The 25,485-nt window shown below is 37.4% G+C and overlaps 1 protein-coding gene across 5 annotated transcripts in view; it reads left to right on the top strand.

Moving 5' to 3' along the window:
* Positions 1 to 8,182: 8,182 nt before the first annotated feature.
* ELAVL4 (ELAV like RNA binding protein 4) overlaps positions 8,183 to 25,485 on the top strand; it is a gene marked incomplete at both ends in the record, with an annotated part of 83,507 nt that continues 66,204 nt past the window's right edge. For 3 of the 5 annotated variants that reach the window (XM_081307989.1, XM_081307988.1, XM_081307987.1), the window contains one exon: positions 8,183 to 8,230. In XM_081307989.1, the coding sequence (XP_081164115.1) occupies positions 8,183 to 8,230 (48 nt within the window). Of the gene's footprint in view, positions 8,231 to 8,564; positions 8,682 to 25,485 lie in introns of those variants that run through there. The other 2 variants (XM_081307986.1, XM_081307985.1) reach the window with 1 other exon arrangement.

The following is a 25,485-nucleotide window of genomic DNA, read 5'->3' as shown; positions in this document are numbered from 1 at the left end:
AGTTCTACATTTTATTAAAATAACTCTTCTGAACAAACTGTATAATGGAGGAATGTGATACAAGCCTAGCTCTTCGTTCAAAGCAGCTTTTAAATTCTCCCTCAAAAGCTTAGTTTCCCTTTAGCTAGCATTCTTACACTGTAAAGTCAGTTGAAAATGTGAATTAACCTAACTGAAATTGAGTTTGCTAATTTAGAACTACTTATGTACAAACTCTGACATGGAAGAGGTGGACGTAGCTTCAGGAATCATCTAGTTTCATTTCTTTTTTAAATTTCTTCAAGAAAATTCCAGTCCAGAAAGAAATTATTCACCATAATTACAGAACTATTAGTTGCAGAGATGGTACTGTCCTTGAGGTCTGACCCCTCCCTTTTGTGATCCCTAGTGAATTAAAATGGATCTTACTTTCGTGAACAAGCATTGAGCACCTTCTGTGTGTAAAAACCATTGTTCTAAGTATGTTCATTTACACATGGGAATGTGTAAAAATTTATGTTTGGTAATTAGCTCAGTTTAGTTGTCTCCTCAGAGATGGGAGAGGAAAATTCTTTTAGCCACCTATATCCTGAAATTGGCATATACAGGTTGTATGGTCTTAATTAATAATAAATTTTAAATAGTGAAGATGTCTATTAAGATTGCTGTGTCAAACCCTTGTATGTTTTGTTTTATTGTGCCCCAAGGTACCCATGTTAATAGATGGCAAAGCACAAATTCCAAACAGGAGCTTTTACACTATTTGATTACATTATGAAACCTTGAAGATGACATTAGAGTTTCAAATTCTTAAGCAAAATTGAAGTTTTACGCTATGCATAACATATATAATGCACATTCATATTTATGGGGGTTTTGAAGGCTAGCAATAGGTTTTTGCTGGCATTCTCATTTCACCTATAGTGTGCAAACAATCATAAGTGATGATTATTTGATTATCCTGTAATCCATTTTATGGATAATGAAGTGGACAAGGTAGGTTTCAAATAATAAAATCACCAATTACTAGTTTGGGATTAAGTTGGAATTCATTTTTATATTTTTCTTTTAAAGTGTCCACAGAACCTTAGGTTACATATAACATAGTTGGTAAAATCTTAATGTAGGTTTTAAACACTGTGATTTTAATTATTCATTCTTCTCAGCAAAGGAATAATAGTGAATAGTTGGATTGAAGAGCGATATCAATAACAATAACCCTTTTAAAAGAATTATACTTGAGTGTAACTATAAAAACCCAGGATTAATGGTAACTTGATAAAAAAAAGTTATATATTTGTGAATAACTTCAAAGTAGGATTAGGGCTTTTCTAAGGCCAGAATTTTGTAGGAGTCCATCATCATTTTGGTTATCACATAATATTGTAAAAGGTGGTTAAAATGAAATAGGTATTTGTAGCAAACAAGGCTGTGAGGGTTGTAATGTTAAAACATCTGTTCAAAAACCTTACATTAGGAAAATACTCATCTTCATTAAAGATGTGATCCTTTTCAAGGAGATATTTTGAACTTGAAGCTGCTGTTGCTATGGGGTTGCTAAGGCAAATGAGCTACTCAGCACTAATGTGTAACTTTACTCTTCTGCTTTATAGTTAAATCATTCCTCCAGCTTTGGAATCAGAAAGGGGAAAAACTAAAAAGAGTCAAATGGAGCGTTTCCCCTTTCTGACTGTTATCTAATATGCCTCTTGTTTTTTTACATTTTTTTTCACCTCATAGAGAAAGGAAGTAATATTTTGGTGTATAAGAAGGTTGGAAAGGTAAGGTAGGCTGCTGAGCAGGGCAGAGCCTCTGATGTAGACTACCCCAACTAAGGCATAAGAGAAGTCCCTGGCCACCAAGAGAAAAGCAGCTGTGGTTTGCTTGTCTAATGCTTCTGCTGATAGCCAACCTCAGGAAAGGATTTTTATAATAACCCAATATTAAGGGTGACTTGATTTTTAAAAAAGTAATGTATTAGTGCATAAAATACCAAATAACTGTGCCCTGAATTTAGTTCAAAAATTTGTCTAAATTATTTGAAGTCAATAATTTATGTTCTTTTATCAAGTGCCCACTGTATTCCAGGTACTGATTTTCTATGTGTTGGGGTTATAAGGAAATAACATACAATTTATACCATGCAAACTCACAGTACAGTGTGAAAGTAACAACACACTATAATTCATTGAATGCAATCTGTAATAGAATTGTTCAAAGATTATTGAAGTTTAGTATTATATTCACAGTTGAATTTTTGATAAATAAAAATTTAGAGACTATTTGGAAAGAAGACTATTTGGAAAGTCTCATGGTATTAATAGACAATTCCATCCAAAGATCAGGCAATCTCTGATCCACCACCAGTGATGGGAGATGGAATAGCACAGGTACAAAATAATAATGGGCAAAATATGACCCTTGTAATTCTTGTAGGACCAGAGGTCTATCATCACCTGGTGGCGGAACACTGAAATTGCAGGCCAGGTTTAGTGGGGGATTTTTTTTTTTAATATTTATTTTTTAGTTGTAGTTGTACACAATACCTTTATTTTATTTACTTATTTTTATGTGGTGCTGAAGATTGAACCCAGGGCCTTGCGCATGCTAGGCAAGCACTCTACTGCTGAGCCACAACCCCAGCCTCATGAATTTTTTTTAATGTTTTTTTTCCAATGTCAGTAGATGTTAAAAGAGATTAAAAATGCTAGTTTTTGAGCATAGAATAACACAGAGAATAATATCTGGGTATAGTAGTGCACACCTACAATCCCAGTGACTCAGGAGGCAGAAGGATCACAAGTTTGAGGCTAGCCTTGGCTACTTAGCAAGACCTGGTCTCAAAATAAAGAGGGCTAGGGATGTAGCTCAATGGCAAAGCATCCCTGGGTTCAATCCCCAGTTCCAAAAAAAAAAAAGAAGAAGAAGAAAAGCAACAATAACGATGATACAGAGAATAAGACTTAAGATTTCTGTAGATCAATAGTTTTCTGTATAAGGTATTATATAGTAAGAGTATAGACTGAGGTTAGGATATGTAAATATGAAACCTAAATTTGCCTTCTATTAGCTATGTGATCTTGAGAAAACCACTTAAATTATCTAATCTTTAGTTTCTTTATTGGAAATCTAGAGTTCTGAAATGAAACAAGATTTATAGGCAAAGCACCTCATGCATTATATGACACACAGGTTCTCAGTGAATACTAAATCTTAACTCCTTTTGTAAGAGAACATATTGAATAAAGATCTGCCCTCTCGCAGTCGTCATATAATAGTTCTCTGTTCATAACTAAAAGTTGGCAGAGGATAGATAGAATGGATTTAGAGGATCCCTTGGAGCGGGGCTAGTTAGGATGAGCTGATTGTTAACATGCCTTTCCGGGTCCCTGCCCCCACTTTTCATATGGGAAATATCCCAGCGTTTCTGGCCAAATTCTGTCATTCTTGAAACCTATACTCAAACACAATTCCTTCCATAAAGCCTTTCCCTGCCATGCCATTGGCGTCCTTACCACCAGCCACAGCACAAGATCTTGATACTATTCTTTCACATTCTTCCTTACAAGGATTCATGAACAAAAAAGGAAAGCTCCTTCCTTCCCAGCCAGACTGAAAACTCCTTGAAGGTGGGAACTATGACTTGTAACCCTTTTTATTCTTCACACCAAGAATTTAGTACTGAACTTTGCCCACTTGACTAAGTAAATGTTTATATGCAGCAGGCATTGTTTATTTAAGCTGAAACAGAGCATTCAGACTTTATTAGTTATTGTTGTCTCATTATTCTTCAATTGTTTTGAGTCTTTGCATATCTTCCTCAACAAGATGGAATTACCCTGAAGCTAGTACTAATGTATGCATCCCCCCCACCCTCCAGTTATCACATAGATGCTGCCTCCACCAACCATATATCTGTTTCAGTGGTGGAAACAAACTTTAAGAGGAGTATGATTATACCCATTTTACAGAGGATAAAACTAAGTCTTACAATTTTCCCAAAAGAGTTGTTCAGTGAGCCCTAGTTGAATTAAATGAAATGAGCTTTGGGAAAATATTTGAGGTAATGATAAGTGGGACTACTGATCTTCATTCATTCCCCATAAGTGAGCACTGCTTGGAATTGAGGTCATAGAGGTTAATTCAAGCCATGTTAGTTGAGCAACTACTCTGTATAAAGAGTTTGGCCAGGTTTGTAAAAAGAAGAAGAGGTGAGGCTGGGAGACTAAATTGGGTGCTCATTTTGCTCTCTGGGAATTTTTGCTGCTTTAATCCTTTGTATCTCCCCCACTCTCAGTTTACACCTGATCATAATGGTAAATTAAATGAGACATCTGGAGGTCATACCCAGCTGAAAGCATGTTACAAAGAAATCTATTTATCTTTTTAGTTGAGAAAAAAAAAAAAATCAAGCCGGGCTTTCACCCTCTCTTTCCTTTTTCTTCCAGTCTGTGCTCATTGTTTCCATTCATTTAACAAATATTTAGTAAGCATGTTACTTTACGATGAGATGGAGGAAAGATCTTACTTTTAAATAAGGAAAACACCTTTCTAGAAGCATTCTTAGACATAACAGTTATCACTACTGGGATGTTGTACATGTCAAGTGCTCAATGCAGGGTTTGGTAGACTCCTGGTAAAATAGCACTTTTTATACTTATTTTTTGTCCAATTATTTATTTCTTCCTCCTCTCCTTCTTCCCATCTTTTCTCCTCCCCTTCACCTTCCTTCTCCTTTGCTGCTGTTTATCCTCCCCCTCCTCTTCCTTCTCCTATTTCTTTTTCTACAGATGTACCTTCCTTGCCTCTTACAATACACCGATTCTTTTATTGATATTTACAGAATTGTAAACGAGTCCAGAATTTTTTAAATAAAATTGAATTATTTTCAAAACTGTAGTAAACCAATTAAAAATTATATCCTTTAAAGATATAGATAATGATTCCATAAGTAATTGACTCATTATACTGAGATTTGTTAAAATTTGTATTTAAACTAGGGTTTTTGTTTGCTTTTGTTTTTGTTTCATTTTTGGTAAAGCTCTTCTAAATATGAAAAGGACCCAAATTCTGTAATAAAGGAATATGTGTATTTTCACATTGATCCTACAGTTTTCGTGGGCTATGGTGAAGAATATACCTGTGAGAAGTCTAGGCAGCTGCCCCTCCCAAATAAGATTGCTTAAAGAAATGTGTATTTGTCTTCTTGAGAATCTTGTAAATAAGTCAGTCTTCCTGTCCTTTTAAGTTTTCTTTTCCAGAAATACATCATATTGCTTTTTAAGAGTGCGGTCCAAAGCACATTTGAAAAGGCAAATGTACATTGATTCTGGAAAGAAACCTACTTTCAGCTGCCCTTTTAGCATAAGGCTTTGGAGTGTGTGAAGAAAGAGCAAGTGTAAATCTCCTCTTAGGTCAGTTTACCTGCACAGGCGAACTCTTGGGATTTAAACAGACCAATACCTGTTTGTTTCTCCATACAGTAGCTTTCTTGTAGCTCTTTCCCATAATCAGTAGTAGATAAACGACTTAGAAAGAAAAAAGGAATCACATAGGTCATATATCTCTAAGAGCACATTCAACAGTGAATTTCTGATCCTTCTGGTAAACTCCTTCATGTTAGTCTGGTGTATCTTTCTTGACTCTATGATATGTTTGCATTTTTCTATATAATTGATTTAATGTTTTTATGGGGGGATGGGGGGAAGAACAATAACCAGCACCACAATTCAACAAAGGAAAGTTAAGCTTTAAATTTTATCAAAAGCCTTTAAATATCATATACCATTGTCTAGGCAGATGATTGTGTTTTTCCTAAGGAAAGAAATGTCAGCAGTTTAGGTTTATTTTTCAAGGGAGGAGGGAGAGGATAAAAAGAAATTGAATCATAGGAGAATGTCAAATCATAGTCACTGATGACGCTATTTGAATGGTGTGCCATAATCATATTAGGGCAGAGCACATGGAATTCCCGATTTCCGCATGACAGTGAAGAAGGACCAGCAATTTTCTGTGTGTGTGTGTGTGTGTGTGTATGTGTGTGTGTGTGTGTGTGTGTGTGTGTGTGTGTGTGTGTGTTCACTCTACCTTCCCACTGCATTTTGCTAATTCAATTGAGGGGCGAGTGGAGGTAATCCAGACAGCCGGAACAGGAGGAAAAGGTCTGCCCCTGTGCTCGGAAGGACTGGTGTGAGGAGAGAGGCTCAGCCTGACTTGGAGTTTTGTGCTGTTGCACGTGAATGCTCTGGAACTGCCCTAATCGACTGAAAATGAGCCGGCTACAATCATATGGAGCAGGTCTGTTTAGCCACATCACTGGGTAGCATGGCAGATGGTAGACCGTCAATGGGTGGTATTGATTGGCTGGATTTGCCTTAGGGTAACAAGACTATGGGTCCTTAAAAACCCCCTTCATCTTATTTTCCTTTGTGCAGCTACATACAGTAGTGGTTTTCTCTTTTCATTCCCCTCAGTCCCCAGTATCTCCGTCCCCCCTTTCAAATCAGAAGTCTTACTTGGTAATCAAGATAGAGAGGTTACCTTGAGATAAACACCCTTTAAATTATCACTAAAGCAAGAAAACATGAGAATATTTTATTTACTAGGCTGATTACATTTTAATGTTTGAAGAAAGTGACATTTTTTAATTAGTGTTTAAGACATATGGTGAGTGTACAAATTAGCTTATTTCATACAACCAGAATTTGATGAGAGCAACTCCTCCTTCTCACTCCCCAGTTAAAAATTGTCACTTGAAACTTAATATATTCGAGGAGGTTAAATGGTATTAAGTAATGCAGTCTTGACTTAAAGATGAAGGAGACAGTCACTCTGGCTAAATGTTGCCTAGATGGGCCAGAAAAATACCAGTGTCAACATCTGTGTTTGCAAGAGGATGTGGAAGTTCCAGAGCTTTGATTTTGTCCAGCCAGGAAAGCAAAATCCCAGGTATCCATGTCTGTTGGTTTCTGTTTTAGACACATGGGAGCATAGAAAAGTATATGCATGCTTTAATAAATAATAAGATTCCCCTTAAGATCAAGCCATATAACAATTCAAGTAATGACATTTATTTTTGTTCAGGTGGTTCTATATCCTTTTAACATCCTTCCTCTATCACTTGGAGTTTTCAATTTGGGACAAAAATCTTCATTCCTGGCATAGGAACAGATTAATTGAAATAAAGTGGTACAAAGAAGATGCCAAGTTAACTACACATCCAAAATAGTGAACAACAGAAATGTTCCACTTCAAGGCAGATCTTAGGGGGAAAGAACAGCCCTGGGTAGAGGAGATATATGATTGGTTTCTTCTCATGCTTGTTTATAACTATTCAAATAATTGTGTTTTAAAAAGAGATGCTTACATTTTTTTTGGTTTTTCTTTTTTCAATGTCTTTAGTTTTAAGTTTTTGTTATTTCCTCTCATAAGGAACCATATCAAATCAATCTAAAGTTTTACTCAGAAAAAAAAAGTTGCACCTTAAACTCTTGCCTCCATCTTGTGTGTGTCTCATCGTCATGCACACTTTTGAATCAGGTTTTCATTGTGTACGTGAATATTTTTCTCATTTTGCTAAAGGAAAATATTTTCATGGAGTTTTTGGTTTTCTCCCTTGCTCTGCACTAACTGTATTTTTCCTTGATCATCCTTTGCTGATGAAACAAAGCTAGTTTGTGTTTCATTCTTCACAATTCTTATTAGCATTGGTTGGTGGTGTTTTGTTTTGTTTCCCTGCTTTAAGTCGGGAGCCGAAATTTTATTTATTTATTTAGACAAGATACAGCAAGAGACAATCTTGCCTGTTAGGATGCTGGCGTTTCTCTTGTCACATCCTATACCCAAAAGCTATTCCAAGGGGAGGGGAAAAAAAAAACAGTCTTTTAAGATGGTTCATTTGAATCTGTGCACTCTACCCACCTGGTGGTTATATAGTGAACTGTTACTTTAAAGAGTAGTTTAAACACCAGCCATGTTTGGGGCAGGCTGCTCTTGCAAAGAGAGCAGTACATATAACAGGAGTCTACTGTGTGTGAGATAAGGGGAAAATTCAGCTCACTGACTAGAGATTTTAATGTGCAAACTCTAGGGAAATAATATATTGACTGTTCCGTGGCGCGCAAGAAAATTGAAGAACCCTTTGCAGACGGAGTGCTTTGCAAAGGATTCTATCTGTTTCTCTTAAAACAAAATCTGTGGCAAGATGTTTGAAATCAGCAGGACGCTTAATGCTGCTTTGTTAAATAATGAGGTAATATTTTGTCACTTTTTTCTGGGCAGCATCTGTTTTCCCCCCCCTTGCTTCATTTTCCCCCCTATGTTTATAAAGGATTTTTTTTTTCCTTTCCTCTCCTGGAAGTCAAGGAAATACAATTCACGCTTCCATTTCTGTTTCTTCCTTTCAGTGCTTTTGGAGAATTTGGTTGTCTTTTTTTTTATTTGCAGTTTCAGCCGGCTGCTGTTTCCTAGCCCATTGTGCCACGTAAGGCTTCTCCACTGCACGGAGTAGGTAGTTATTAACGCTGAATTGGCTTCTGGTACAGTCCATCTGGACTCTGTGTGGGAAAGCTGGCTGCCGGCGACTGATGCTGAGATATCTGCAACCTTTGGGATGTGTGCATGGTGGCGAGGGGCTGACTGATATGAGATTACTTCTTTTAAGGGAAATTGTTATTAATGAGTCAAGAAACTGCTCATTTATGGTAAGAGGGATACAGCGGCGCCGGCAGCCCCACAGCTCTGAGATATCATTTTTAGGTTGCCTGAGCTGCTTGAGTGAGACAAGTTTCTTTCTGTGGTGGTGGATTGTGGCAGGAAAAAAAAAATCATGCATGACTGGGAGACTAGCCTGCCTGATTCTTGAGATAATATATTGAGAATCTGTTGCTTTACAAATGTCACACCACTGATGTAGTGGTCAGCCCCTCACTCTGAAAGATGAATGGTACTATTGGAAATGCGATAATAAGGTTGACTTTTCCCAACAATAGGATTCTGCCTTTGTCTTTAGAGAAAAGGCCTCTGAGGACATTTGTGCATTTGTTGGAGGATTCCGTTGAAAGACTTTAGAGTGGAGGTTTTTGGAGAAGTGATCAATATACAAAGTGCGTGGATTTTTTTTTTTTTTAGCCTAAGCAAACCAGCTAATTATTTATACTGTAATATACAGTTATTATCTTGGAAAAATAGCCAGAATATCTTTTGATATACCTGATGTTAATTTATGGTTCACTAAGTGTGCTGAGGTTAGTGTGGATGGGAGAAAAGGGTTTTTAAAAATTCCATCTTTTATAACCTGCACCGAAAATACCAAGTAAATATTTTGTTCCAAGAGAGTTGTTTTTATTTGTGTTTGTCAGCACTGTGTTAATATTTGCTTTTCACAATATTTTGATGTTGATGAGATCACACTCGAGTTTCTATTCTTGATTCGGACATATATACCTACCCTGTGTACCTATGTTGAGCCATTTTCAACACTTAACCTGCAAATTCATCCTTAGTTAACAGTTCAGGTACCACAGTACTATTATGACTTATAGGACTTTACACATTTGCTAAAGAAATTATTTTAAAAGTTTACTTAATTCAGTGTTGTTCCACTTGAAGGGATTATAGTTTTAACACTTCTACTTTTCTATTTCATGTACTTTCATTTCTAATAGTTGAACTTATTTATATTCAAGTCTAATAGTTCATGTAGTGTACCTAACACATATTATTTTATGGTGTATCTGTGTTTTTTGAAGTGTGTTTATGTATATGTACATTTATGTGTGTGTGCTCATGAAATACTATCCCCAAGAGAATAGTTTCAATCTTTAAAAATGTAAAGGTTATTTTCTTTTCTGACAATTTTTCACAAACCCATTCATTCTTGGACTTTGAATCCTGGAAATATAGCATATTTTTCAGCATGTATTTCTACTCTCTCCAGTCCTGTGTCACTGTCAACTCAGTCAAAGAAAAAGATTAGGTTGAGTTTTTTTCCTTTGGTCATGTTTATTATCTCTGTATATTTATTGAGGAATAAATTAATTAAATTAAAAATTAAACAAATAGTGATGCTAGTGTTTTGCATAGATATGAGGCATAAATTTTCCAGGTAAGCTACTTTAAAAACCCAAAGCAGAACCAAAATATATATATTACTGAAAGCTGGGTAGCAGAGAGGTTACAAAATATAGAACAGGAAGACAAACTGGGTATAGCACCACACATTTGCTAAATCTCTCTTTGCAAATCTTTTAAGAGGCCAAAGGAAAAGGACATCCTTTGAAGGAGAGAAGCAAAATCACTTGTTCAGTTAAGCAAGATGAGCACTCTGCTCAGGTAATGAAATAAGGTTTTTTATTTCAGAAGAATGTTTTACTTTTATAGCGGTGGAAAGCAAAGGGGGGGATGTGTTTTGGTCGATTTTTAAAAATTCAGATCATGCCCCTATCCAGGTTGACAAATAAATTCATTTAAATAAATCATTCATCATTCTCTGTTTTGAAAAGCTCAGACAGAAGGCAGAAAGGTAGAGGCTTACAGCAGTCCCCCTCCTCCCTCCAGATTTTTTTTTTCTTTTTTGTTTATCAGGGACTGTTTTTTCAGAGAGGCAAACTTGTTTCAACCTAGTTCACAGAGCAAGCATAATCCCAAACTTGCATGCTTTTGAAATATTGACCATGTTAGCTGCAGAAAAAGCATTACTTAGTAAACATCAGCAATATTGGGAAATAATAAAGTTAAAATGTAAAAGTGTAAGCACATTAAAGTGCTTTTGTTGTATCTTTAAGCCTAGAGGCAGATCATTAAATATGCATTTCACTAGAAAGCAACTGTCGAGAAAGATAAGGTGGTTGAAAATATTCTACACTAGAAAAGCCCTCCATCAGAGAGATGGGATCGTGCATCCCTCAGGACAGGGGAAAGGAAGGACACTCCCACTGTTAAGGTTTGCAAGCCTCCAGTGACCTGCAGTTGTTACAGTACTTTTGAGCTGGGAGGAGGGAAAAGGTAAAAATACAAGTATGCTGTTGTTGCTTCCGCCGGGCCTTAATTACTAGACACAAGAAACAGTTCAGAAATCTGGTCTCTGTTGTTGTAGAGGTCACCAAATCATTAACATCGTCAATCTGGCAGTAGCTAATTTAAATAGCACCTGATGTTGCAACGCCTCCCTTCGTTTCCCCAGCCAATCAGATTCTAGCTTTGGCTGACAGATGGTCCCATAAATGGATGTAAAAAGGGGAAGCTTCGAGCCAATTTCAGCAAGGCTCTGTTCAGTTGTTCTTATCTACATCCTAGAATCGGGGGTTTCAGCTCACTGCTCCTTTTCTTTCTTTTTTTTTCTTTTTCTCCCACCCCCACTACCCCCCCCCCAATAATTGATTTACTTCATAATCATCCGCACTGTGTTTTGTGGATCTTTAAATATATATAACAATAGTAATCATTTAAAAAATATATTCTGAAACCTTTGCAAATTTTAAGAGAAGAGTCGAAGCTCTGCGAGACCCAATATTTGCCAATAAGAATGGTTATGGTAGGTATGACTAGATTTATAATCTGTTGTTTGTGTTGCTGGAGGGAAGACAAGCATCTACACCTTGACCAGTCTTATGCTTGCACAAGAGTTTAGTTCTCTGCTGCTGTGTGGTTCCTACATTTACTATATCTTTTGTGTAGAGTTCGGGTAGGTCCTTTTATTGAAAAGCAGTGGGGAGATAGATTGTCATTTTTAACAGGTCGTTGTCAGTTTTCCCTTCAACATAAAAGCGGAGGGTGGAGGGTGGGATGAAATAATTGCTGGTTTGTTGAAAGAGATTGTGTTACTTGAGATCATCATGGCAAAAGAAAGGTTTTCTTTTTTGTAAGGGAGAAGGGGTTTGTCTACATGCTTGGGTTTTGTGGGGCTGGGGGGTGGATGCAGCAGGGTTAGGATCTCTCCATTTCCGTGCTGGAGATTTAAACCTCGAGAGGCAGCTCCAGGATGCTGAACGTTGAGATGGGCAGTTGTGTTTGGGGGACTGCGCAGTCAGAACGGCAAAGAGAGTGATTTATTTGGGCTTCAGTAAATGCTGCATCTTGTATTTCAAAGAGTTTCCTGTCATGACCTCATAAAAAAGAGGAGGCGGCTTGTATGTGTAGCGGTGCCTGGCGTGTTGAGTTGTTGCTTCCTTCTCTGGGCAGCAGCTCTGTAAGAAGGAATGTCAGCTTTTACATAACGTTCCTTTCCGCTTTTGACACACTGTGTGAGGGTCCATCTTCTTCTGATCACAGATGGAGTGGAATGGCTTGAAGATGGTAAGTGAAAAGAGGAAGGAAGCTTGTAGGTTTCAGTCGTGTGTGTGTGTGTGTGTGTGTGTGTGTGTGTAAGGATGGTGGACTGTGCATCGTAAATCACTCTGCTGATCGCTTGTGTGTGTGTGTGTATGTGTGTGTTTATTAGTATTTCTTTTTTCTGAAAACCAGAATTCACCTCCAAGTATAATGGCATTGCATGCACACAAGGCACACACATTGCCTTTTCCATCAAACACACATTTTAGCCAAGCAAGGTTGGTGTCTTTTTTGACAATCACAATGTCACCGTCACTGTTGGCTGGCGTGTCCACCGCCTCTGTGAGCCTTCAGCAGAATTACATGACTGTTAAAGTTAAAGGCACATTTCTTTTTCAGTCTCAGGCTAAGAGTGATGGGGAAGGCTGGAAATGAGGGGTGGAGGAGGTAAGATTCAGTACCAGCAGATGCAATTGGGAAACAGGACTTTTGGATGTGGATGGGGAAGTGGAAAACCTTTCTGCCGAAGTAGTAAATCTATTTTTAGCACCATCTTTTTCTGAAAAAAGAAGCAGGGAAACTCCTTGAGTGCCGCTCCTGTCGCCTGATGTTGACCCTGAAGATATGGCACAAAATGGCATGATGAGATGCCACGAGTGCCCACTTTGACTTTGAATTTTCACCAGCAATAGCTTTCTCGGGGTTTCGGGGCTGGGTATAGGGGGAGGCTGTAAATTCATATCCATCTCACTTATTTTTCACTAGAGAAGCCGGGGAAGACTTCTCGCTCTGCAAAGACGTTATAGCAAAGCTGTGGTCTTTTTCCCATTCTTAGAGGATTGCCTTTGTCTGGCTGCTTGTTTTGATGGGTGTAAAACAAATAAGATTAGACCGAGCAGCCCAACTGAAAGCGATAGCTGGGAGGAAAACCCAATGAAAGGTTGCCGGGGAAACGAACAGAGGAGAAGCCGAGTAGGGAGCAGGTGGCTATCATGAGAACACACTGCAAACAGTGTAAAAAAGGAGGGGGGGGGGGGCGCGACAGGACCTCGATTATCTTTGCTGTTCTTTGTGGCCAGCCCAACTTTAATTATTCTTTATAAATAGGTGTTAATTACATTTCTAACTCTGGTTTACAGTGATTTTAGAAATCTATTTTTAAGCATCTGTTCTGTCTCTCCTGTTTTTCTTTTTGTTTATTTGTTTTAAAAACAGAGAGAAGAGAGGGGGAAGGGAAGGGAGGGTAGGGAATCTTGCTTTTTTTTTTTCTTATTCCCCCCTTTTCCCTGCTGTGAAATTGTACGTGCGAAAAATCGCAAGGAATCCTGTGAGGCCATTTGAAAAAAATGTAAATTATATTGAATGAAGTTGACGGAAGCATAATAGTGAACTCCCACAGCTGATAGCTTCTGAAAATGATTTCTTAGAAATTTCCAGCAAATATTCATCAGAAAAAAATATTATTAGAATAGATTTACACTAAGCAATGATTTTGTGTTAGGTGATACTGATATTTTTACTGAATCAAATGTTGATACTCTAGTTCTGAGGAGTTCATTGTATCTCTCCTTTTATGTCCCAAGTAGAAATTACTTTTAAAATTAATAACTTAAGAGCTATTCTCTAGCCCTTTGATTCCCTTCCCTCCCCATGCCTTCAGCTACAGGCTCCATCGGGCTGCACCCTCACAGCCACTGTTTCCCATTTGGCATTTGGTCCTGGATCTGGTTTTGGCAGAAACTGAGTGAAAATCTGGATTTTTTTTTTCTATGTGTGTGTCTGAACATCTAGGACCCATGTGTGAGCAGGGTGACAGGCATCTCTCGATTTTTCTCTCTCTCTTACTGTGCTTTACTACTAGTGTCTTTTCCCCATGATGGTAGGTACCAGAAGGACTGAAAGATAGAGTACTTAGAGAAATAGGAGATAGTGTAAAAATAACTGAAAGAGAGATCTGTTATAGTTTCTTCCTGTGGGGGAAAAATAGGCACATAATCAGGTAGCTAATTTTAATCCCCCCAAATGAGAGATTAAAAAATACTGAAATACATTGCAAGGTTAGGAAATATAACCAGCGCTACTGAGAGAACTGTTAAATCTCACTCTCCTCATTGCAAATCTCCACACACACACCCACCATTCTTTTTTCCTTGCAGATGCTTCTTTTTGTTTTGTCTTCCTGGTAAATTTTAATATTTTGTTTTGACTCTTGAGGTAAAAATATACTTATATTTTTGGTCCTACATTTGAACTTGTTCTCATATCTTGAATGCATAAACCTATGTCATATTTAAAAATAGGATACTTTTTTATTATCTTTAGTATAGTTTCCTTTTTATAATTTCTGAGAATTTTCTAGTAGTTTTTTGTTAGGAGAAAATAATTTCCATAAGAACTGTCATCTTGGTTTGGTTTGTTAAAAAAAAAAAGACACGTGGTTCTGCTGCTGACCTTTCTTGCTTCTTTGTCTTAAAAAATATTAATGCCTACAACTTGCTTGTGGAGGTGTGCCTTTATGGAAGCACAAGGCTGAGTGTACATTTATTAATGACTGAACATCTGACTGGAAATATTTCTGCAAAAAAAAAAAAACACCTGACTATATCACAGTTTTAACAAGCAGAACACCTATATATCTCATAGCAAAATAATGACTGTATCATTTAATATTTAAATTTTTGAAAGAGTCAAATGAGCATAGATAGGGAAGTAGCTGAAAATTTAGTTTGAGAATAATTGATGTATGAGGTGATTTTATCTCATTAAAAAAAAAAATAACCTACAAACAACTTAACCATTCATTTGGATCTTGGTCCCATTCATTCCTAACTACTATTCATTCAAGTCATCCTCCTGGCCAGATATCGATGAGCTTGCTTCTGTTCAATGGTTTGCGCAAAGTCTTAAAACTTTTTTTTTTATCCTTGTAGCTCTTTCTCAGTCCTTTGAATGTAAAGGTTTTATTGTGAGAGGAAGCCCAGATTGTTGTGAGGTAGTAATAGTAGAATATATTTTTAAAAAGAAAGAAAAAGAAAATGAACTACGTGTGTGCAGTTTGGTTCCAAACTCAGTCTTGCAAAGAGGGTTTAAGATATGTTCGACTTCAGATAATTTAAATTTAGGTTTTCTGTTGGGGATAATCTATTTGAAATTTCAAATCTAGAGGTGCTTTGTGTGTTTGTGTGTGTGCAGTAGCTCTAAAAGAATTTGTGGGTGAATGGAGGTGTTTTTCTCAAGTTAGAGTTACTACCAACAATGAAAGGGTTTCCTCAGGGCAAGTCCTTTTCTTTGGTTAGATTTCTTCCCTTTGCACTTATCTCCTTATTGTGGGTGGATTCCCTTCCTACGTGTAGACAAAACACTATTCCTTCTATGAAGAGATGTGCTCCTTCATTTAGCCCCAGCATCTTAATGCTTTATTTTAATTAAAAAGAAGAAGAAGAAGAAGAAGAAGAAGAAGAAGAAGAAGAAGAAGAAGAAGAAGAAGAAGCAGCAAATTATCTATGTGTGCCGCAAGTAAGGAATGGTGGTGTTGATAAAGGTCATTATATATGGACAGAAGTACTTTGGCCTTGACAAATTTCTTCATCAGTTCCAGTGATCGGTGGCCACCAGGCACTTAATTTATATGTCTGGACATTTAATATGTACATTTTTGGTGAGCTGGCCAGCGGATGCTAGATATATAAGTATGCGCTGGCAAATGCTGCAATGCAGTATTTTTTTCCCAATGTCATTGAGAGTTTTGGGGGTAAGAAGAGACAGTAACATTATCAAGCTATTAGTTTACTATTTTCCAGTTGACCGGCCATGATGTACAGAATTGGTAAATTCTCCTTTTAGAAGTAAAGTCAACATTTTATTGCCTTCTATCCATTCCGCCATCTATTTGATGGTGTGTGGAAGGGAATGTGTGTGAAAAAGAGAGGGAGAGACTGTGTGTGTCTCAGTGTGTGTGTTGCTGAATTCCTCCACCTGTGTTAGGTTTTCCTTATTTGGTGTTACCAAATGCTTGTATAGATGCACAGTATATAAAGAAAACTCAACTGGACTGATTCCCATAATAAATAGCTTATTTCCTTCATGAACTTCAAGAGTTCTCTTATTAGAAAAATACAACATTTTAAATGTTTAACCAAAAATATATATGCAGATCCTGCAGACTTCCATTAGTAACCAGACACCTTTCTTTAGCTGCTTTTGAAGAACTATAAATGTGCAGATCCCGAACAATATCTGTGAGCTGAAAGCTGCCCGTTCAGTTAAGGGGTTGGGTTTGAGTTAAAGTGTGTGTATGTGTATTTAAGAGGAATGTTGTTATTCTTTGGAAGCATTTGAACATAGTCTTACACTGTTAAAAATAAGGAGGAAAAGTGGTTGTGTAGCATCCTGTGCTTTGGTTTTTATAAATGTGTGTGTGTTTAATGATTATCCTTGAATTTTTGAAACCTTAGTGTATTTTAAGGGTTAAGAGGGCTTTTATAGGTCAGTGGCTTTGTAAGGAGGAAAAAAAAAATGACCTGTGGGGGGAGGGAGCAGGACTGGGAATTGTCACCAGCAGTAATTGTCTTAAATTAGCTATCTAGCAGTGAAAAGGGAAAAAAGCTGGAATACAAGAGTGGAGAAGGGCACCAACATGTGGATCTGCACCTTTCTGATAGAGGAGATAATGAGTGATAAATTTGAACTGGTGCAGTGCGGGATGCCTTATAATTTCTGAGAACCTTGACTTTGCAGGTTCATTACTTCCTTGCTTGCTTGTTCACACCTTTAATTATATCCAGTTTGGGATGCTAGCTGGGGGCACAGAGATGAGCCATTTTGTTTGTTGTTTACTTCATTAAGTATTCAGGCAGTGTGTTCACAATAGCTTTGGAGCATCAGTGTTAGGAATCAAACACTTTGGAAATGAAATTGTTACAAAAGGACAAAAATAAGAAAGCAGGCATCCAGCTAGCTTGTTTTTGATGTTCACATCCACTCTGCTTAATGGCAATATTTATGCTGTTCCTTGTACATTCATTAAGAAATAGTGTATGCAATGTCAGTGCTCTTAATAGGCTGATGGTTCTCTCTCTATTTCTGTCTCTTCCTCTCCATCCCAGCCCCGAGATTCTGCCTTCACTCAGGCCATCTTAGGATTTTGGAGGCTCATTATTGGAGGTCCTTGTTGTAACTAACACAGAGATAATTTCCCCTCAATAAGGAGACCTGTCTACAATGATTAAGAAGTGCTTAGAGCGGTAAAGGAATCCTTAAATAAATTTTGGTTGAGAAGGCAGTAAAAATGTTGAAGAATTAAGGTTGGTGTAATTGTTGTGCTTGCATTTTTGGCTTTTGTTGTTTTCGTAAAGCCTATTTTTAACCACAAAAGTAAAATGCAAAACTAGCATATGGGATTTTTTTTCTTTAATGGAAAAAAATTATATGTCATCGGCCTCTCCTGAAAATAACTTCCCCTGAACTCTTGGTATGAAAAATAACATTTAAACTTGAGTACAATTTTTCAGTTATTCATTTTAACCTATAAATATGTAATTAACAAATCTCTTTTCCATAGGAATTTTAGGTTTTTTTCAGGATATGAGGAAGCAGAGAAAGGATTCCAGCCAAGATGGCGAATTCTGCAAAACACACCAAAGCACAGAGGTTTCCTCTGTACTCTGTGGCATCGAATCCTTTCCTACTCCTATGAAGCAGTCATCCTCGATTGTTATCTACTCCTGTAGCAACTAGTCCTTGAAGTTGTTTTGCCAACGGTCTTCATAGTAGTGACTGACTCTCATTGCTGTTTGTTGAGGACTTACTAGGTGTGTTTCTTTGGAACATAGAATTCAAGGTCACCATTTCTTTTTCTTTTGACCCTGATCCAAAAACATAATTAGAGGATAATTCCCTGTACTTGTGGGTAAAGTTAAGGTGAGGGGTTTTAGGATTGGACAACACAGAATGAGGCTTGTGTCAAAATATGAGAAAAGGTTTGTCAGAACATTCACATGCATGCATGTTTTCCCTTTTGTATTTGTACGAATCTAAGAGTGATTCCCAAAGAAAGAAATCACAGGTATTTTGCACATTTTTGTCTGTACAGTTCCATGTATCCAGATGTTCACTCTAAGGAAGACGTAGTTTGGACAGTTGGAAGCAACTTGACTTTCAGTCAGCTAGTTGCCTATGAAACTTGGCTGGAACCTGTTAGTTTTACAGAAATATGAATGCCTTTCTTCTCACAGAAATGCTTCTTTGAACACCTTTTCCTATTACCCTGGAGTTGTTGGACAGCTAGTGACCCTTTGGTCTCCCATGTGCAAACTGGAAGTTTACTAGGAGAGCAGAAAGCATAGGTTTACTTTATTATGCACATCTAGATACTGTGTACTGTTTGTGTGCATATGTGTGCACAGGCGTGCGTGCACACTCATGTGAGTTATAAACAGCCCTGACCCCTGGTGTGCCTTGACTGTGGCTTCTCAAGTAATCCCTATTTTCCTAGGCCATAAATCTAAATGCTTTAAAGTTTAGCTTTCTAATTTGTACATGAAAAATAACAGTCTGAGTTGAACTTTTTTTTTTCAAATGTCCCCTTTGAAGATGCAGCAGTAGTAAATACAGCTCTAATGATAAACTTTAGCTCAAAGAGCTGTTTAAAAGTCTGTAGTGGAAGGGCTGAGAACTTGCAATCTTTACTAATGAAACTTTCATTAGGAAAGTGCTCACTTAAAATGGAGTAAACGACTAAGTCCCTGCAATTTGTGATTTTAACCAGATTTGATTCATCCTTTTTCATGTTTCTTTTTGTAATGCAGCCAACCACACATCTAAAATTTGGATATTGTACATGTCTTCAACATTAATTATCTCTGTTGGTGCATTGGGTACAAAAAGTACAATTCCCACTAGAAGTCCAGATTCTTACTGTAACACCAAAACAAAAGGGATATTTATGAATAATATTGGGGAAGTTGTCCTCATAGTAACTGTTCCCCAAAGGAAGCTTTACATAAATGTGCATTTATTATTCAGTATATTAAAAGGGAATCCTTAGCTTTTACTTTTTAATTTGGACTAAAATATGTAAATTGGTTTTATTTTGGAGTTGCTCTGTTTTAGGTGGCTTTGGGGGAGGATAACTTTCTAGCTTGATTATATTTTAATCACCTCTATAATAGGAAAGGTTCCAGTTTTGAAATCAACCTGCTTATTGTGATTAGGACCCAGAGGGCCAATGTGCACATAGGGCTAAAAACATATCCACTTGTCCACATGTAGGAAAATTAGTTTCATTTCTACTATATACCTCTGTTACCGTGCTTTGTTGGCAAGGCTGGCTCAGAGGCTGCAAAACAAGTCTCCCTCTAACCTTGGAGGAACTTCATCGTGTTCCTGTACAGGCAAGCCTCTGCAAAGATTTTTCTTTATCTAAAGGAACCCAAAAGTACAAAGGACTTCAGAGTCTGCTGGATGTGAATCCTGACTTTTCCAATTAATAATTTGGTGATCTTAGGTCAGGTACTTCAACTTTCAGAGCCTTAATTTCCTCATATTTAAGATGGGGACGATAATGCCTGACTCATAGGGTTTCTGTGAGGATCAAATGAGAAACAGTACTCGAAGGCACCAGTCATATGTAGGACCTGAAAATTGAAGGTGCTTAGGGAACATTAGGTCTCTTTCAGACTGTCAGTCTTTCTGTTTCTTGGCCAAGGCCCTCCCCCAAGAAAAGGTCTATCCTCCCCTGCCAGATGTCCTGGGAATTGACAAGTGTCACTAGCACAGTCTACATCCTCCTACCAGCATTCAAGGGGTTTGACACATGGTGGTCTTTTTGTTTGTTTGTTTGTTTGTTTGTTTAACATGGACAAGCCCTCAATCCTCTGGAGTTGTGTGACTCTTAGGGCTTTGCAGAGTACATCCATGCTCTCTTTGGAATTAGAATTAACGTGGGATTTAGTCATCAAAAGAGAAAAAGGGTGAAGATAAAATCATTTTAACCAGTACTATTTTTTTAATTTCATGAAAGAGCCTGTTAGGAAATTTACAAATCAACCAGAAAGGAAATAAAAATGAGTTGCAATGCCAGGTGCAGTGGTGCCTACCTGCCTAGGCAACTTAGTAAGACCCTGTCTCAAAATAAAAAGGGCTAGGGGTGTCACTCAGAATGCTTGCCTAGCATGCATAATGCCTTGGGTTCAAGCTCCAGTACCCCCTTCCAAAAGTGGGGTTTGAGCATACTTGATGAGGGCCAATCTTTGCTGTCTAAAATGTATATTGTAACTTGCGGGTTACTTGAGTTTTGCCCAGAAACCAACTGAATTTAGAGCTTTTTTGGCCCTTTACCATGTCAGCCTTTTTTCTCTATGCCCCTTGTTTTTCCAATGGGCTGAATTCTGAAGTTCTATTTCTCAAGAAGCAGTGAAGAGGTTGAGGCAAAAAGTGGCTTAATGAGATTTTTCTAACTTGCCATCAGTTTTCCTCCTTCTGCTTGGTGAGGCAGGATGATGGATGGCTTTGGCAGTGCAAACAGCTCTAAAAGTGATCAGATTGAGTGAAGAGGTGTGCAAGATGTGAGCAGAATGCTGGCCCTCAATTTATTACCCTCCCATTTGAGGAGACAGAGAGAGAGGGGAAGGGGGGAACACCACAGGGGCTTTGACATCATTGATTACATACACTTGGGAAGGGGTAGCAAATGGGGTCAGGGACAGGTGTTAGGACAAACCTAATTTTGTGCCTGAAGGGGTCAATAGGCACAATAAATGAATTCACAAGTTGTCCTAAATTGGGACCTGTTGCTCTTACCAGTGAGAATGAAAAAAATACAAATAGTTCCTGATGGAGTTCAAGACTTAACTACAAACACAATCTTAGAACATCTTTTTAATGTCACAGACTTTGAATTCTATTTTGTGTGATCATGGAAAGGATGTAAAGGGGAGTCACTTCATTTATTTAATTCGTACAACTAGGACAAGAGGGATAAGTTCATCTGCCCCCCACCCAAAGCTATTTTGCAGGCCTGATGCTTTTCTTTAAAAAAAAAAAAAGAAGAGAGAGAGAGAAAGAAAGAAAGAAAGAAAGAAAGAAAGAAAGAAAGAAAGAAAGAAAGAAAGAAAGATCCATTACTGTGAAACAGACCACAGAATTTTTCTCTTTCCTCATGAATCTATTTCAAGACTTCACCAAGAATCTTCCAAGCGTTTTGCAGGTGTGTGTATATAATTTTTATGTGGCGTGCAAGTGCTCTGGAAGAATTTGGTTGATCTTCAGAATGTGCTTGTATGTGCAAAAACATAGCTGTAAAAAGGGGGACACTGTGGCGCAGGATGTAGCTCCGTGGTCAGAGTGCTTGGCTAAATGTGTGAGCTGTAGAATTGGTCCCCAGTACCAAAACAAAGAGGGGGGGCTTGATTTTGGAAACGGAGAAGATATTTCTTTATACTTTAACCTAGAAAATCTCACACCTCTTAATGAAGGATGAAAACAAGATGATTGGATTAGTGATTTGAATAGGCAAATGGTCAGGATGGGGGCAGGTGGATATTTATAGGCCCTTCTTGTTGGACAGGTGTTAGTATTATTTAAAAATTGAAAATTTATATATGTAAGTCAATACCTGATTCTCATTTTTTTCTTTTGTCACTTTTCTAGTTTAATAAGAAAAGATTTTGAGCTTAGAAGAGCAATAGTAAGAACTCTTAGGTCTCCAGTGAGTGAAATTTGGAGACACAGGCTTGCTGTTGGTGTCATCTTAACAGTACTAGCAGGTTTTGTCAGTGTTCCAAGAACAGAGGAGCAAGTCTCCATTCTAGAACTTCAGCTATTTCCCACACAGTTCTGCTTAGAACAGAACTGTGACCAAGGAGATCATCTCTCATACTCACTTGGCATTGTATAATTTTTGCCCTATGGTGTCAGTTTGATCTCTTTAATGTAATTAGAACAGGTACTATTAACCCTTTTTTGTAGAAAATAAAGCTTAGCTACTTGCCTAAGTTTACAAGTTCAGCAATATCAGAAGTCATCGCTCCAGAGTGTTTGGAACATGTCCAGCTTGGCCAAAAATTACATTTCTTGGGAGAAACAAAGAAAGGTAATTCCCTTTCTAGATCGAATATATATTGTTATGTCTGTTGCCTCATAGGAAGTCTCAGTACTTACTACCCATTGTAATATAGTGGGAAAGGACAATGATAGGCAGAGCATGGATGGTGTCTGGGCAGGGGTGGTACAATGCACAGAAGAGGGAGATATAAGTTCTTGTTGAGGAAAGTAGGTAAGATTTCATGGAGGGAATGCCAGTTGAGTGGAGCTCAGATAGGAAGAAAAATTGGAAGAAAGGGGAATTCCACATGAGTCAAGGCATAGAGGCAGGAACTTACATAGCTTGCTTGAGGAGTCATAAGTAGTCATAAGTGAACACCACTAGGGGTGTGTCAAGATAAACTAGAGAGGGAAAAGTTACAGATTAGAAAGATTCAGGTATTTTTGCTTGATTTTGAATTTGAATTGGTGACTATGGGATGTTTTAGATCACGGGTCTGTTGTTTCCTGATTATTTTGCAGGGCCAAGACTGTCTTTATGAAGTCATGATATCTCAGAAATAAAGTCACACAGAAGATGCTGCCCAATTAGTAATTGGTTATTTAGAGGGAATGAGCATTAAAGCACCCTTCCAGTGACACGGTGATATTATAACACTGGTGCTCATAGTTGGAATTAGATCAGGGTTACAATGCCCAGAAAGCAGTAGGAGGGGAAAATATTGACTTTTTTATTGTGAAGAAATATACTGTTTGAGGAGAGCATACTGTATTTTCTCACCAGTGCTTACCTTGTAAGACAATGTGTGGCCAGAGAGAAGATGGTGGTGAGTGGAAATAAGCTTATTTCTTCTGATATCAAAAAGTACTCACTATGGACTTCCAAGTGCATGTACCAAGTCACCTAATTTTCCTGAATTAGATCTTACTTAGTTGTCTATTAGCCCTGGAGAGCTAGATCACGTCGAATATTCCCTTATTTCAGTATCTGGTATGTAGTAGGAATTTGAAAAATGTGTTCTGAATTATCATAATGTAGTTTTTGTGGGGGTTATGTTTGTTTTATAAAAAGCCTTAACTATAGAATAAGAAGACTTCAGAGTCTATCATAAACTTGTGGGAGTCTGTTTTAACCCAACTCATCTAACCTTTCTGAGTTTCACTCTGTTAGTATATAAAATAGAATTAATATAATTCATGGCTTAATGGGAGGATCATTTGAATGATAACCTTGATCCATTCTCTTGGAAGGGGTAACAATATTTGTAAATTACTAGGTTCTAGCTTTGCCTGTAATTATTTTACTGGGTTTTGAATAGCATTAAAAAATTAAAACAGTGGATAGGATAATAGAGTGGAATGAAGTAAAAAAGAAAATATCAGTAGATGGTACTTTCTAAGGGTAAGTATTTTTTAGTGAACCTTTTGTGTAAGTTACCTGTGTTCTGAAGTTGTAAAGTTTGTGTGTCTAATATATTTCTTTTTTTTTTTTTACTTTGTTTGGGTCATGATTGGAAAAGTTTGAGAAACACTGTTATAGTTAGCTCTGTATTATCCAAAGGAGAAATTACAGTTAACTTTTTTCAGAGGTATGCTGCAGAATATCTTTGATATCTTCAAGATTATTAAAGAAATGATAACTTATGATTGTTCTTGACTTAATGTGAAGCATTGTATCCTAAATCTTTGAAAACTGAATCTGTCTGCAAGGTATGTGATGGAGATATTAACCAAAATGTTTATTAACTAGCCTCATTTTCCTCAGTCATACTACCTAGGTGAACTTGCAAAGTAATTGTAATAATGACAATAACAAGTAGTAGAAATGGCTAACTTCATTTTTTGAGCTCTTCCTATGGATCAGGCTTTATAAATTTATAAACATTATCCCTTTTAATCCTCAGAACAACCTTAAAAGGTAGATGATAATTTTCCTAAATCATGGCTGAGTTGAGGTTTTTTTAATTTTAATTTTAATTTTTTTGTAATTGTAGATGGACAGAATGCCTTTATTTATTTATTTTTATATGGTGCTGAGGATCGATCCCAATGTCTCATGCATGCTAGGCTAGTGCTGTGCCACTGAACTACAGGCATAGCCCCTAACTGAGGTTTTAAGAGATAAATTTAAGTTACGTGGCCAGTTATTGGTAGGCCAGGATTTTATCTGAACCCATCTGTCTGATTCCAGAGCAAATTTTAAAAGATTTTTTCAATTCCATGAAAATATATTAAAATGCCTACTATACATTAGCACTGTATTCATCTATGTGGTCTCTGCCCTTCAGGGTTTACCAGCTGCTCTTGGGATTTTACTGTGATTTAATAACAGAAGATAGAAAAGGGGCAGAACATTTCATACCATGTATTTTATTTTGGAAGTACTGAGAAAAGCACCTGGCACATAGTAGGCATTGAAGATTCATGGAAGTTGGGTTAATTCTTACCCAGGAACTGGGAAGGAAATGGAGAAGCTTTGTGCTAAAAATTGCTATGCATTTTTTACTGCACCTAGCTGTGTAGATGTCCTTACTTGCGATGTGGGCAGATCCATCTGTCCTAAACTACCCAGTATTTTATGGAGTTCCCACAACGTCAGAGAAAAGCCAACAAGAGCTCAAGAATTCAAATTGTAAACCTCAAGTTTCATTCAGCCAGAGAGAATATTTTCCATCTTAGTATGAAAGGAGAATCCTATGGCAGAGACATTTGGAGAATGATAAATGAAGAGTGGGCTTCCTTAGAATGTAGAAAAACAACAATAATAATAACGGTTGCTGCTATTGTTATTTTTACTAAGCAACGCATTAGACATATACCTCAAGCATGTCACATTACTTTTCTGAGCCACAGTTTACACACTTGAAAAATGTTTCAACACTGCTCAAGGTTGTGAGATAAATACTTATGAATTGGGTGGTCTCTGAGGATTTAGTAGTAAAGGACACATAGTCCTCTACCCTCAGGGAAATTTTTGATAAGGGTGCTGTGAGATGTGGGATTTAGACTCCCACCACCTGCAAAGGCCACTAGAGAGGGAATGGAGCACCCCACAGCCTTCTTTAGAGTATGTCTATTATTGTCTTGTATGTGTCTCACTTGTATCATCAGAGTTTTATGTTTATTTAGGCAAGAGTGCTGTGACAGTCATCTTTTTATTTCTTCCTACCCCTGGGTCCTAGCCTTGTCTATTGG

The sequence above is a fragment of the Spermophilus citellus genome (assembly GCF_964194105.1).
Source record: "Spermophilus citellus genome assembly, chromosome: 9".
Classification (NCBI taxonomy): Eukaryota; Metazoa; Chordata; class Mammalia; order Rodentia; family Sciuridae; genus Spermophilus; species Spermophilus citellus.
This window is presented reverse-complemented; position numbering and strand designations above follow the sequence as displayed.